Here is a 15,056-nt window from a genome sequence, read left to right on the forward strand (position 1 = left end):
GTGACGGAAAGCCGTCTCCCTACTGTGCCCCTGCAAAGGAGGGCGCCAGAAAGCGCTTTTTCCCCACTCTAGTGCGGCTTGAACGAAGGCCAGGAGAAACGGCTAGGGCGCAGGGAGCCTGTCTGTCCCTGCGCTCCTCTCGGCTGTTGCCGTGTGGCTGTCGAAGGCTGGTGTTCTGTCTGTCCTGTTGGTGCGCGTGCTCTCTGGTTAAGTTACTGCGGTAGTAAGTAGACCGAGAGGAGTTGTGCCAGCCGGTTAACCTGGGGCCTGTGCGGACTGACGAGTGCTGAGTGAGTCGGCGGACCCTCCCCTGTGATTCCATTAGCGCAATTTCCTGAGCTCTCAGAAGTGGAGAGGGCCTCAGAAGGTGGCTTTTGAGCGTTAGAGATGGTTGAGATTGAGAGGAACGAATAGTAGAACGAATAGTAGTCGCAGACGGGCGGCCTGGGCTGAGTAGCTGGTCTGGCCGCGTCCTGACGGCCCCGAGGCGGGGTGGCTGACGCGGGGCGGAGCGGGGCCGCGTCTCCGTGGGCCCGCCCGCCGTGGACTTCGGGGTTGTCACAGGATGCCTCCTGTGTGTTTTGGTAGCTCGGAATGATTGCACACTAATCACGTTGGGACTAAAGGCCGTGTTTTCCCCTTACTAGGAATGGAAGAAGGGAGGGGAGCGTTGGTTAACCATGAGTTGGCTGAATTCAGGGTACCCTTTGAAATTAGGTGTTTAGGTAAAGATACATGAAGCATCTGAAAGTAATTTTGCTTTTTCTCGTGGTATGGTCATGTTGGTCTTATAGCACTTTAGGAAAAACATTTTACATACTCTGCATTTGACGTGCTAAATCAAATTGCTAACCAACTTTTCCATACCCAGAAAACTGGTAATGTATGCCTTTACTTGATGAAATGATAGGTGTCTGGCCAGCCAGGCGGGGCTGAAAGTCTGAGGGGCCTGACTAATGGGAGTTAATTTACAGTTAAGTCAACATTCAAAAGTCATTACTTCCGTGCCAGTGACTGCTTACAGGGTTGCATGGTTTGGGGTTGTTTCAATGTCCATTTCTTGGAAGAGTGAGTCGTCTGGCATGTTACAGAGTACTCTGCATAGAGAGGCTTCTGAAGATTGCATGGCAGTAACATAGGATGGCCTCTTTCTTCAGACATGCGATGTGGTAAACTGTGCCGCCTCCTTGTCCTTGGGGTTTGGAATTATTACCAAAAAGAAGCTAAATACTTTGTAATTAACTATGCGTGTCCCAAGTTCGAATTCTGAGTATAGTTTGATTTTGAGAACTGAAATAAGGAGATCTTGGATAATGGGAAGAAATCAAAGCAGGTTCCTTGTGGAGCTAAATTTCCATGTGTGTATGTGTGTGTGTGTGTGTGTGTGTGTGTGTGTGGACTGTGGTGGCAGTGTGCTCACTGCTTTCACGTACCTGATCTCATTCGATCCCAGACGGGAGAGCTCTAACCACACTAGTGCCATTGAAACAGTCCCTTCCTTAGATCGGAATGAGCTGTGAGGTGTCAGTTTTGCCTAAGCCCAAACCTAGTTGCCTGAAGTCCTTATCAAAATAATTGTATAGCTAGGGCATTCGTGGGATTGATTACTTGTTAGTGCCTCTTGGTTTGAAAAGAAAACATTTAGTGGCAGCCAGCATGTTTCTGGAAACCAAATATTTGGGGGTTATGGGTTTATCTCGTATGCCATCTTCCTTTAATTTCCCAGGGAATAACAGTGATCTGTGATGGTGCCGTCTTTTAAGTGGAACAGCAGCGAGGGAATCTAGTAGTTGTATAACAGTAGTTTTAGACTTGAAAAGGTCCTTAAACATCTGCTTTTTAAAAAATTGATATAATTCACACCACACAAAGTTCTGTGGTTTGTACGATACTCACCAGGTTGTGCAGTCATCAGTACTATCTACTTCCAGAACATTTTCATCACCCCAAAAGGAAACCCCATACCTGGTAGCAGTCACTCCCCGTGTCCCTCACTCCACAACCCCTGGCAACCACTAATCTATTTTTTGTGTCTCTGGATTTGCCTAATCTGGATGTTTCATTTAAATAGAGTTATACAATACGTGGCCTTTTGTGTCTAGCTTTGCCTTTTTTCGGGGTTCATGCATGCTGTAGAATATTTCTCATTCCTTTATATGGCTGAGTAATATTCCCTGTGTAGATAACACAGCAGGGCCTACGTATTTTTGCACATGTGGAAATGAGACTTAGTTTAAGGCTGAACACGTTTCAGTCTTTAATCACAGTTCACCTTTGTCTTGAATATTCTTAATCCGTTGTTTTAAGGCCCGTGCTTGTTTTTGTTTTTTTCCCTGGCATATAACTAATGAGCATGTAAATGCTGCCAGATGTAGGGCATGGTATTCCGTATTTTTTCCCTAGGTATTCCTTACTGTTGTGTAGCAGCAGCGTCCTACTTCATAGAGCTTATTGTAAACTAAATCACTGGATCGAGTAAGGAAGCTAATAATAAAAGCTGCATGTAAAACATTTAGTTTTGAGAGAAACCTAGAAGGCTTTAAAAATCTTGAGGTTTCAGGTAGTTAGAAATTGTGACCTTCACTAAAGGTTGTTGATACTTTAATTATCTTCTGTTAGACGTGATATGGAAGTGCCTAGAGTAAAGCCTCTGAGACCAGAAAACCATTGAGATTAGAACCAGTAAATTGAAAGAAAATCGAAAAGTATTACGTTTTTTCTCAGTTTTGTATATTCAGAAAGTTCAGATTTACCAAGAATTACTAGTACTGACCATTTGCCATTCCTCTGGGTTTTCCACATGCTCCATTTTTACCATGCTTTTTATCACTTAAGTAGAAATGCCATAAATGTGAATTCCCATAGAGTCAAGAAGCCATCCCAAGTCATCACGTCAACCCCGTGACCCACGCAGGGCAGCCTGAGTCCTGGCTCCCCGCTCCTGCCCTGGTAGCTCGGGAAGCCTGGCTTACTGAGAAAGCCTCTGTGCCCTTCCTTCTCCCTCCCGCAGCGGCAGCTGCCTCTCCCTAGTGGGAAGAGAAAAACCCGTCAGGAAAAGGTCAGGGCTCCTGACCCACCTATAACTAGCATTTTAGGCTTTTGGAAGAGAATAATAATTTTTAAAAAGTATCCCAGACTCTTGGGGTGGATATTTACAAAACGCCTTTCTATTTGTTTTGTTTTTGAAGTCTGCTTAGTAAGGTTGGTTTGTTTTAAGGCTGGGGAATTTAAGGCTTATAACAGGTTATTAGCAAAAACAGTTATTAGAATGAACGTTTAAGATCTGCAGTCTTTTGTTAACTCCTGATCTGCTCTTACTAGGTGACCATTTTATAAACTCTGCTCTTACTACTTCCCATAGGAAGAGTATGCAAAAGTGAAAACTTTGTATACTTTTAAAATCTGTATGTTTACCAGTGAGTTGTAGTCTATAGTATTATTGGATGAACGATCAAACTTCGTATTTTTAAAATTTGGCATCTGAAACACTACCTGGATGTTGAAAATAATATTAATTGCATTACTGTTAGCAGGATATTAGGAATACGTGGGGAAGTCTTGAAAGTTAGTGGACTCTATTGTATGTCTGTGCCTTCCTCCGTATAGTGGACTTTAGTTACGGAACCCAAGAGCAACCTAAGTTTCTTGTGTTAGGTCCCATTCTGCTTAACTTTATGATTAATTATCAATAACAGCAAGCCCAGTGGTTTCTGGGAATCATTAGTAACGCATCACATTTCTTCTTTTGAGGGCACTTCTTCGACCTTGGCATAACCTAACTCCTGACCTTGGGATCTTTGTAAAATGACTTGGTGGAATAGGGGGAATCCCTGAAAGCATTTTCAGTTCCTTTATAGCAAAGAATTTCTGCTCCTTTCTGAATTTCTACGTGACAGTAGGAAGCCATATCTTCAATTTCTTTAAGCAGAACTATCCAATTTTAATGTGACCACACGAATGAGATACTAGGAATTCTCGAGTAAGATTCTTAATACCATTCAGTAACTTTAGTCTTACACAGTGGTTTCAGATACGATTAAACATTAAAACAACGTAGGTGGCACAATGGTTAAGTTCGCACGTTCCACTTCTTGGCGGCCCAGGGTTCGCCGGTTTGGATCCTGGGTGCGGACATGGCACTGCTTGGCACGCCATGCTGTGGTAGGCGTCCCACATATAATGTAGAGGAAGATGAGCACGGATGTTAGCTCAGGGCCAGTCTTCCTCAGCAAGAAGAGGAGGATTGGCAGTAGTTAGCTCAGGGTTAATCTTCCAAAAAAACAAAACTAAACGCAAAACAATGTGAATGGTTGTGATGGACTCTTTTTTCTTGCGTAAATTCTTCCCTTCAAATGTGAGACCTGCGAGTAGGGAAGAGGCTGCCATTGCAGTGCTAGAAGCTGTTCACTCTTGGAGTCTAGGCGCTGTCTCTTGTGGGAGAGGCCGAACTTCAAAATGTTTCAGAGATCACACTCGAAAACGCCCTGAAGGGTCTTTCTCTTTGTGCTTTTCTCCACTCGACCTTTACTTCTTTTCCTTTTGTGTCTTCTAGCTTCTAAGTACTCAGAAAACTTGGGAGAAAAGCTGCTGCCATTACTCCAAGTTGACGATTGGTTTTTAATTTACTTTGTTGATAACTCACTGATTATTTGTAGTAATACATATGGCTCCTATATTAAGTAAATTTTTATAGATTCTTAGCAAGGACTAAATACACACCTCTGGATTTCACCTCTGGGGATCTGGTCACACGCAATCTGTTCCTTTCTTTATTTTCTACGATTTAAATCAAATGACTTCACTTTCCTGCTTAAAAACCTCTCAAATACAACAGTGTGAATATACTGAATGCCACTGAGCTGTAGACTTAACAGTGGTATATCTTATATTTTGTGTGTGTTAATACACACAGACATGTTCTGCAGACATCCCGTGACATTTAGTAAAATCTAAACTCCTTGTCATTCGCAGGGCCGTCCCTGGTTTGGCCCCTGCTTTTCCTTCCAACGTCCTCCCTCTGCTCCCTTTGTGCTCCAACCTTGCTGGCCTCATTTCAGATCCTTGAACTTATTTCTTTGCAGTGCTCTTACCTCTGCTGCCAGAGCTCTGGCCCCAGATGTTTGCCTTCTTAGTGCCACCTTGTTTTTCTAGTCTCAGCTCTAAGAGGCCTTCCCTGTTCGTTCATTCAAGTTAGCAGGCCCTCCCAATTACTCTCTCATAACCCTATTTTATTTTCTTTGTAGCAGTGTCTGAAATTGTCTTCTTTTTTTCCTTGTAACTTGCTGCTTGTCCGTCTACTTTCTCTAGATTGTAAGTCCTGGGCTGTCACCCTGCAGCCTTAGGATGGCACTAGGCACGTAGATTGTCAGTAAATCACTGAGTGAGTGAGTGCTTGAAGGTTGTGCTGTAAGGCAGGGTTGGGCCTGTAGACCAGAAGACAGTTCTCATCTCTGAGTGCCGAGGTGGAAAAGCAGGAGTGAGGGTGGGGAGAGGGGGGAAGCGTCCCCTTTTAGAAAAGGCGTGGACTTGAGGCAATCCTAGGTTGAAATCCTAGATCTGCCACTTACTGTGCTTGTTGACATACATGATTGGCATTTCTTTTTTTTTTTGACTTGGCATTTCTGAGGCTTGATTTCTTCAACCAAAAACATGAGGTTAATATCTTAAAGGTGTTGTTTAAATTGAGTAAGTTAAAGAAAGTGACAATTGCTGGCATGAAACAGATACTCAGTAAGTGATAGTACCCCCTTCTTAAGGTCTCTCGGTGGGGAAGAGTGGAAACAGCCTATGTCTGGCTTTTGCCTGTTTCTTAGTAATGAATCTCAAATGTTTAGCCCTCCCCCATTTTGGTGAAGGTTTCGCTGATGGCACTGGTGAGTTGATAATGTCATTTTTACCAAAAGTCACCTAGAATGATGAGACCAAAGTTAATAGCCTAAGATGGAAGGTGTAGAGAAACAAAATCGAGCCACCCCATAAATAAGTAAAATTGGTGAAAATAGAAAATCAGGATCACAGGAAAAAGGAAGCATTAGGGTCAACCTAATGAGCTTCCTGGCAATCAAGATAAAAAGGAAACCATCCTACCCTTAACTGATTCCAAGATGGGAAAACCTTCTGAGGAAATCAAGCCTTTGTTAGGAGTGAATTCTAAAATAAACTTATGTGAAGGGAACCACTGATGTTAGTAATGCACAGATTCCAACCAATATAGTGTCTTAGAGCAGCCAGAGGCTTAACATGGAACCTAACTGAAGATGATTCATAGTTTTTTGTGTTCTTTCCATGCTTACTATAGTTTTTAAAAAGTTCAGCGTTGTTTAAAAACCGTTAAGTGTAGGCTCTCCTGTTCCCCTTAAACCCAGGAGGGGAGGGGAAAGTGGAACAAAGGTGTTTTTTGCACACTCCACTCTGTTTTCCACACAGTGCGATTTAACATTTAACATGTTGCCTTGTTTCAGCCTTATAGGGTAGGTGCTCTTCTCTTTATTTAACAAATGAGGACACCAAGCAAGGTTCAGTGAATGAAAGACCTCTTGAAGGAAAGAAATCTTGATCTGGGTTTTGGAGAGCACACCAGACTCAGATGGCGGATGAGAGGCAGGCAAGAGGGAAAGTTGTGCTTATCATGCACCTTTGACTGTACATTGACCAGCACGTGAGAAAACCAGTTTGGTTGGGGCGTGGAGGGCAGGTGAGACTCCCCTTTTTCCTCTTCTCTGCACCTGTGGAGGGTCCCAGCCCTCCATTTAGTTCCTTAACCATATCTTTTTTTTTTTTTTTTTAGCTTTCTGTTAAGATTATGATAGTTTACAACCTTGTGAAATTTCAGTTGTACATTATTGTTCGTCATGTTGTGGGTGCACCACTTCACCCTTTGTGCCCTCCCACCACCCCCCCTTTCCTCTGGTAACCACCAATCAGTTCTCTTTGTCTCTATGTTAACTTCCACCTATGAGTGGAGTCATACAGAGTTCTTCTTTCTCTATCTGGCTTATTTCACTTAACGTAATACCCTCAAGGTCCATCCATGTTGTTGTGAATGGGACAATTTTATCCTTTTTTGTGGCTGAGTAGTATTCCAGTGTGTGTGTGTGTGTGTGTATGCCATGTCTTCTTTATCCAATCATCAGTTGACAGGCACTTAGGTTGCTTCCACGTCCTTAACCATATCTTTTTGACTGTAAACTGTTTTGAGTCTTTTCGCTTTGCCTCTCAAACTAGACTGGGAGCAATTATAGCTTTGGTAACATAGAAGGAAAGTGATAGCTGAGAAATAGGGACTTATTTATATACTGTTTTTACCTTTTGAATAGTTCCATATGCAAAAAATAGAGAATGTTTTAAAAATGTGAATGAATTGATTGTCCTGTGAAATAATTCAGGATGTGTACCCAGTTATGGATGGTATTGGCCAGATTTTGTTTTCCCACACCTCCAGCTTAGGCCTCTGGACTTTGGTCTGGCTGGTGTGGGGAGCTGCACTCACCTCCACAGTTTGGACTAGAGGTCTTTGATGGCAGTTTCTCCCACCTCTCTACCCCTCTGAATCAGTGATTTGTATTCTCAGCTTTTTCCAAATAGGAATTCTGAGATATGGTTTTAATCTACTTGCCCAGTTGTGTTCTGATAATCACAATCATAAATTTAAGTAACACTGGTTCTAGAAACCCATTGCAATGAAACTTCTAACGTGGATGTACCCCGTCCCTTGGCGGGGTAATTAACTAAGTCCTGTCCCCCCCAAGGAAAACTATATATATGTATACACTCACACACACTCACACACACACCAGCAATTTTCAAAGCAGATTTAGCTGCTTAGCTTCATGAACATGCTTTACCTAGACGTGTCTTTGATATTCCCTGTTGCCAGTCAGTAGAAAGGAGTAGCATGTGTAACATATTTGATGTCCAGAGCATATCAGTTAGCATCTTCTTTCCCCTCTATACAGCATATCTATTTCAGTAGTAATTATGAAATGAAAGGAATATAATAAATGGCCAGTGCAGATGGTGAAATCTTCTTTATTTGAATACAATTAGGAGTAAAACATTTTTTAATAAAATTATACAAAAAGATAATACTTTTCACTAATATATTTTGAAGAGGGAAACTTATATATACATATGGTCTGTAAATGTAATACAAAGTTTCTTTTTTTTAAATTGAGGTAACATTGGTTTATAATGTTATGTAAATTTCAGGTATACATCATTATATTTCAGTTTCTGTGTAGATTGCATCATGTTCCCCACCCAAAGACTAATTACCATCCATCACCACAACAGGTGCCTAATCACCCCTTTTGTCCTCCCTCCTTCCCCTCTAGTAACCACCAATCCAATCTCTGTCTCTTTGTGTTTGTTGTTTAGTTTCTCTTTGACAGCATCATAAATTTCTGTTACGTTTGGCAAAAACTTTTGAAGATTTTCTTTTGCAAGAATCAGATAAAATGGCCAGATAACAGCAGACATTGACATTATTTGATCTATTGCTTTAATATGTGTCCAGCTCTTGGTGAAAATGAGGCAGACATTGTCTTTGATTTCTTCTGGCAATAGAACCTAGCATCTTTTGTCATTTCTCTAGCGGTCTTTGCAATGTGATTTTTTTCTGTATAGTTTATTTCCTCACATCTTGTTGTTGAATAGTTAATGACCGTCTGTTCAAATTTCTGTGCACTGGTCTTCAAGGAGTTCTCCAAATTAGCTTCCATGTAATATATTGTTTATTACGGAATAAAGAAGAAACAAGTGATGATAATATGAAGTTTAAACATTTATTATGAAAGCATGCAATAACCACAAAAATTATTTAGTACTTAGACCAACGAGAGTTTTTTAGGCAAGAATATTGTATCACTGACGTTGTTTAGAAGTGCAGGGGTGTGGTGATAATCTCAGCCAGGCTGATTTTTAATAGGTTTTATTATGGTTTTAAGATTACTTCCAGACCATGTGCCTAGTGTCTGTACTCGGAATAGACTGCCTTCACTGTGTTCCGCTTTCACTTGGTATGTCACTGAATAAAATTCTCATTAGACAAAGCTAGTTTTCTCCCTCCATCTGGACCTGTCTCTTCGGGCTCCTTTGCAAAGTCTTCTTCATTCTCGCAGTATTGGAATTACCCAGGTTTTCGTTCTGAGCCCTCTCTCTCTTTTTTTCAATAGATGATGTTAGGATGTGTTTCTGTGGCTTTAAATGCAGTCTATGTGCCAGTGATTCCCGTACAGTTCTCTCCAACCTAGATTTCTTTTTATCCTCCACACATGCGTATCTAAGCCCCTCCTTGCAGTCTGTCCACTAGATGTTGCAGACATCTTAAACCAAAGTGGAACTCTAGATTCGCTCCTGCACATTGTCTCTTCCTCCACTGTTTTTCCCTCTCAGCTGATAATGTCACCATCCTCCAAGAAGCACGCACAAGAAACTCAGGTGGCATACTTGACATCCCTACTCTTCCCCCTCCTTATCTGATCCATTACCCAGCCATGCTTAGTCCTCCTGCAAATAAAGCTTGCATCTAACCCGTTGTGGAGACGTGCTGACAAATGCAGCCTTTTTGGTAGTAAATCCCATCGTTGAGTGATCTCACTGTCAGAAATTGTTTCTTATTCCAAATAGAAAAATTTTCACTAAACCATTTTCTCTAAGTGAAATCTCATTATATAAAGCAAAAGTCAGCAAACCTTTTCTGTAAAGGGCTGGATAGTAATATTTTAGTTTTGTGGGTCCTACAGTCTTTGTTACAACTAATCATTTCCATGTGCAATGGTAGCAGGAGAGCAGCCCTAGACAGTACATGAACAAATGAGCATGGCTGTGTTCCGGTAAAACTTGAGTTATGAAAGTACACGGCATATTTGTATACCATCGTTCACAGCAGCACTATTCAGAACAGCTAAAAGATGGAAGCAACCCAAGTATCCATCATTAGATGAATGGATAAACATTTTAAAATACAGTATGCCCATACAGGAATATTGTTTGGCCATGAAAAGCAATGAAAATTTGATAGATGCTGAACATGGGTGGACCTTGAAAACATTATGCTTAGTGAAGTATGCCAGGCACAGAAGGACAAATCCTGTATGATTCCACTTAGAAAAGGTACCTAGAGTAGGCAAATTCATAGGAACAGAAAGTAAAATAGAGAGGATCAGGGCTGCGGGAAGGAGGGGTTATTGTTTAATGGCTACAGAGTTTTTGTTGGCGGCGATGAAGTTTTGGTTATAGATGGTGGTGATAGTTACACAACATTATGAATGTATTTAATGCCACTGCATTTACAGATTTACATTTACAGATGGTTAAAATGATAAATATTATGTTAATGTCCGTTTTACCAAAATTTAACAAAGAAAGGAAACCATGAAAATGGAAACAAAGAGGGGGTTGGCAGGCTGATTTTGACCCACTGGCTGTACTTGCGAATCCTTGACTTCTGTTTGTGTCACCCCAGATTCATGAGGGGGGGCCTTTTGGAAGTAATTAGGTTCTGGGGTGCAGCCCTCATGAATGGGATCAGTGGCTTTATGAGAAGAGACAGAGCAATCGTGTAGTGTGATGAGAAATTATGTGTATGTGAGGATACAGCAGGAAGGCGTCTCTGTCTAAAAACCAGGAAGAGGGCCTTCGCCAGGAGCGGAAGTGGCTGGCACCTTGGTCTCCAGAACTGAGAAATCACTTTCTGTCGTTTAGGCCACGCAGTCTATGGTATTTGGTTGTAGCAGCCTGCACTCAGACACCTTCCCTGCTGGAATGTAAGTTCCAAGGGGGCAGAGACTTTGTCTTGTTTGTGGCTGTTATTCCTGCTGCCTAGAACAGCGTCAGGCACACAGGAGGCCCCCAGCTAATGTCTGCTGAGCTAGTAGAAGGAGTGATTTAGCCTGAGACCCCTCTATGCCAGGAGGCCAGCCTTCTCTCTGTCCCAGCACGCCTGAGACACGCCCTCCTCAGAGGCTTGCGCAGAGCAGCGGTGATTCTCAACCTTGCTGTCCTTCTTGTATTGGAAAATTTTTTTTTTCAAGATTTTATTTTTTCCTTTTTCTCCCCAAAGCCCCCTGCTACATAGTGGTGTATATATATATATTTTTTTAAGATTTTATTTTTTCCTTTTTCTCTCCAAAGCCCCCCAGTACATAGTCATATATTCTTCGTTGTGGGTCCTTCTAGTTGTGGCATGTGGGACGCTGCCTCAGCGTGGCTTGATGAGCAGTGCCATGTCCGCGTCCAGGATACAAACCAGTGAAACACTGGGCCACCTGCAGCGGAGCGCTCGAACTTAACCACTCGGCCACGGAGCCAGCCCCCATAGTTGTATATTTTAGTTGTGGGTCCTTCTAGTTGTGGAATGTGGGATGCCGCCTCAACATGGCCTCGCGAGTGGTGCCATGTCCGCGCCCAGGATCCGAACCAGTGAAACCCTGGGCTGTGGCAGCGGAGCGTGCGAACTTAACCGGTTGGCCACGGGGCCGGCCCCCGTGTATCAGAAGTTTGAAACCCCAGGAAAGAAGACCAGCTTCCCTGCGCACCAGTGTATTTCTGTACCCCTTCACAGTCAAAGGAGTCGTTGTCGTGCCTCAGTTGGAGAGCTTGGAGGGGGAAGGAATTACCACAGCCCTGAGAACCGAAATGAAAGAATCTGGTTACAGTGTAGGGTCCCAGCTTTGTAGCTTACGATCAATAACCACGTTTCCTGCCCTTTTTTGTTAGTACAGCCAGCTTTTTTTCCCTTAGGCTTCTTCATCCATAGATGGATATTCTTCATCTGTAAACAGGTAACCTGGGATATAGTATCCAGTTCTTTCTAGTTCCAAACAACAGGCCGCTGGCTGTGCTGGTTAACACACACAGGTCTTCAAGTTAGACTTCGGGAGTTTACATTGCTACTTCCTAGCTGGTTAATCCTGAGCCGCTTACCTAACCTCTCTGTGCCTCAGCATTCTCTGTAAAATGAAGTTGCTAGTTTGCCCACTTCCTAGGTTCCTATGTGCAGTGATTAAAATAGTGCCTACATGTAAACATTGAATAAAATGTCGGCTGCTGTTAGAGTCTGTGATTCCTTGTAATGACCTATAAATGTTGCTAAAATGAAGAGTGATGAGAGAAAAGAGACATTTAAAGTTCAGAACTGTCGTCTTCTGTGCTTTCACTGCCGGGAGTGCTTGAACTTGACAGTGACCGCTTGAACCAGATGAACCTGCATCCTGTCTTTATCTTGCCCTCCTATTCTCATGACAGAGAACCATGTGCTAAACAGCATGTTTATAGCTTTTGGTGGTGACATCAATTGCAGGATCTGATTTGGGTTGGGTTTTGGTCTTGTTTTTAACAGTAGTGGAAGGGTAACGCAAGGAAAGAGTTGAACAAGGCGGTTTTCACTTCTGAAAGTTTTTATGTTATTGCTCTTTGTGAAACAACTTGATGGAGTAGCAGAAAATTTCAGTCAGCATTGAAAATTTTGGAGCATCTGTTTTCTATTTTAGGCACTGAACTAGTAAAAGACTGTTTTTGGCCTCTGGCATCTTTACTCTAGTTTAAGAGGCAAGGCCAACAAAAATTCAAAACAGTATGATTTAGAGTTTGTCAGTGTTAACTACCAAGAAATAATCTAGGGCGTTCAAAGAAAAGCTAGGAATCCAAGGCTGACATGATAGAATCAGTAAGCCCTTAGAGAATTTGAGCTGGGCTGGGAAGGGTTGGCTAGGTTTAGAGAGAGGTAATGAGAGAGAGCAAGGGGGGAAACTCCTGCCAGACGCTCGTGAATTACCTGCGAGAGAAACAGGCTGGTTGGAATACGGAGGGCAAGTGCAAAGGAGAAATGGAAGGGAAGACCAGACAGGTTAGAATGGGAACAGACAGCATAGGGCCGGGAATGCCGAGTTGAAGTAATGCATTCGTCTCTTGAAGAGCTCCTGCCACAGGTGAAAGTGTATCAGCTACATTTTCTGTGTCAGTTTGTCCTTCATAGCGTCGTGAGAGCAGAGAGCAGAATTGTGAAGATGAATTAAGAAAATTATGCTAGTCGTTTAGGTTTGAGATAATGATAACTACGTTGATGGCTGTGGGACAAAGGGAAAAGACCTTTTAAAAACGATCAGTAGGATTTGGTGTCTGGGATACAGGGAATTAATTACAGTGGTCAGTACTCCCTTTTTTTAATAACCTGTTGGATTTGCGATGATAGTACAACACACGAGTAGAAATGTCCTGCATTCTTTGAATGCGTATTTATTGAGGGCCGACTATGTGCAAACCCTGAACGGCACTCTGAGGATGCGTGGGTATCAAAACTGACAACCATCCCCATCCTCGTGGAGCTTACCATCTCCTAGGAGAGGCCGACAAATCACACAGCTGGAATTACCAGTGTGGTCAACGAAAGGTGCATGAGTAAAAGGCCATAAGGCTAGGGTGGGTGGGTCTTGGTGCATCTGAGGAACTCAAAGGGTGGTGTACGTGGAGCAAAGAGTGAGGGGAGAATAGTGAAGAACCAGGTGGCCACAGAGGTAGGCAGGGGGCTAGCGGAGAGGTGAAGGCTACGAAGTTAGATCTGAGTCAGCGTTGCAGAGTTGGTGGTTAACAGGAAGTGTGTCTGGTGGACAAAAAGCAGAACTCTGTGAAGTGGTAGGAGGAGAAGCGAGGAAGTGGAAAAGTGGGAGTGGAACCAGGAACAGGAACGCCGAGGACCGTTACAGCGAACTCTTCCCGGTAGGCTAAGAAGGAACGCTGATAGAAGGCCCCTTGGATTTGGCTTTGAAGATTTTGGTGCCTTTCAAGCAGAAACAGGATGATTTCGTGGAGCCAGCGCAGTGGTGCAGCAGTTAAGTTCGCACGCTCTGCTTCAGTGGCCCGGAGTTCGCCAGTTCAGAGCCCGGGTACAGATGTGGCACGACTTATCAAGCCATGCTGTGGCAGGTGTCCCACATGTAAAGTAGAGGAAGATGGGCATGGATGTTAGCTCAGGGCCAGTCTTCCTCAGCAAGGAGAGGAGGATTGGGGGCATATGTTAGCTCAGGGCTAATCTTCCTCAAAAAATAAATAAATAAAAAATTAAAATGTATTTGTCCTTGTAGACATTTTTACTCAGCGGAGATAATCAAATCTTATGGTGTGTTTCAGATGAGAAAAAAGATATTGACCATGAGACAGTGGTTGAAGAACAGATCATCGGGGAGAACTCACCTCCTGATTACTCAGAGTACATGACAGGAAAGAAACTTCCGCCTGGAGGGATACCCGGCATTGACCTCTCAGATCCCAAACAGCTGGCAGAATTTGCTAGGTAAGTTATAGGAACTTTCCTTTTAGTCGTAGCAAATGCTTGCGTGCTGTCAGCTGTGGTTTTGTGTCTCAGCTACTACGGTGGTTTGTGTTCCTGCTCTAGGGCAACTTCTGAAACAGAAGCAGTTTGTTTTCTTTTTAGTAGGAACTATGCTATTAATGTGAGTGGCACCATTTTAGATTCCTGCAGACAATAAATAAGATAAAACCAAGCCTCTTTAATTTTATAATTGACATTGCTTGTGAATAAATAAAGTTGCACATAATTTGTTTGGAAATGGATATCTTTCTGCTCCCTTCTGGCCTCTTTGTGTACACTTTAAATTTGAGAATACTGGCCTGCACTGAGCTGCAGGAGACCTGGCTCTGTACTAGATTTGTACAGCTGACCACCGGAGAGCATTTCATCAGTTCATAGTTCAGCATGTCAGCAGTGAAGCTCCCAGCGTTTTAATGTAAGCTGACATGACAGGGAGAGATGGAATATTTATGACTGGCACCCCTGTGACTGTCCAAGGTGAGGAGTCAGGAAGATCTGAAGCCATGGGATGTTTGTTTTGCTTGAAATGGGCTGACTTCCCACAGAAGCCTCTGCTCCTTTTTACATTACTTATTTTCTAGTACTGTTTGACAGTTTTCACAAGGACATGAAAAAGCTCACAAAGATGTAAAATTTTAAATAAAATGAAACGAACTAGTGGACTCTGGAGCAGAAGTTCTACTCCTTTTCTCTGCCTGAGGCAGAAGGGAAAGTGAGCAGCCCAGGA

At 42.9% G+C, this 15,056-nt stretch overlaps 1 protein-coding gene and 1 long non-coding RNA gene across 5 annotated transcripts in view; both read left to right on the plus strand.

The window, feature by feature from the left end:
• The window catches only part of YY1 (YY1 transcription factor), a 48,404-nt gene that overhangs the window by 2,225 nt on the left and 31,123 nt on the right, over positions 1-15,056 (plus strand). For all 4 annotated transcript variants that reach the window (XM_070593225.1, XM_070593226.1, XM_070593224.1 and 1 more), the window contains exon 2: positions 14,128-14,290. In XM_070593225.1, coding sequence (XP_070449326.1) covers positions 14,128-14,290 — 163 coding nt within the window. The remainder of the gene's footprint in view (positions 1-14,127; positions 14,291-15,056) is intronic.
• On the plus strand, positions 162-10,771 carry LOC139079286 (uncharacterized). Its single transcript, XR_011532769.1, has 2 exons — positions 162-290; positions 10,705-10,771. It is a non-coding gene; the product is annotated as an uncharacterized lncRNA (long non-coding RNA).

The sequence above is a fragment of the Equus przewalskii genome, chromosome 25 (assembly GCF_037783145.1).
Source record: "Equus przewalskii isolate Varuska chromosome 25, EquPr2, whole genome shotgun sequence".
Lineage (NCBI taxonomy): Eukaryota > Metazoa > Chordata > Mammalia > Perissodactyla > Equidae > Equus > Equus przewalskii.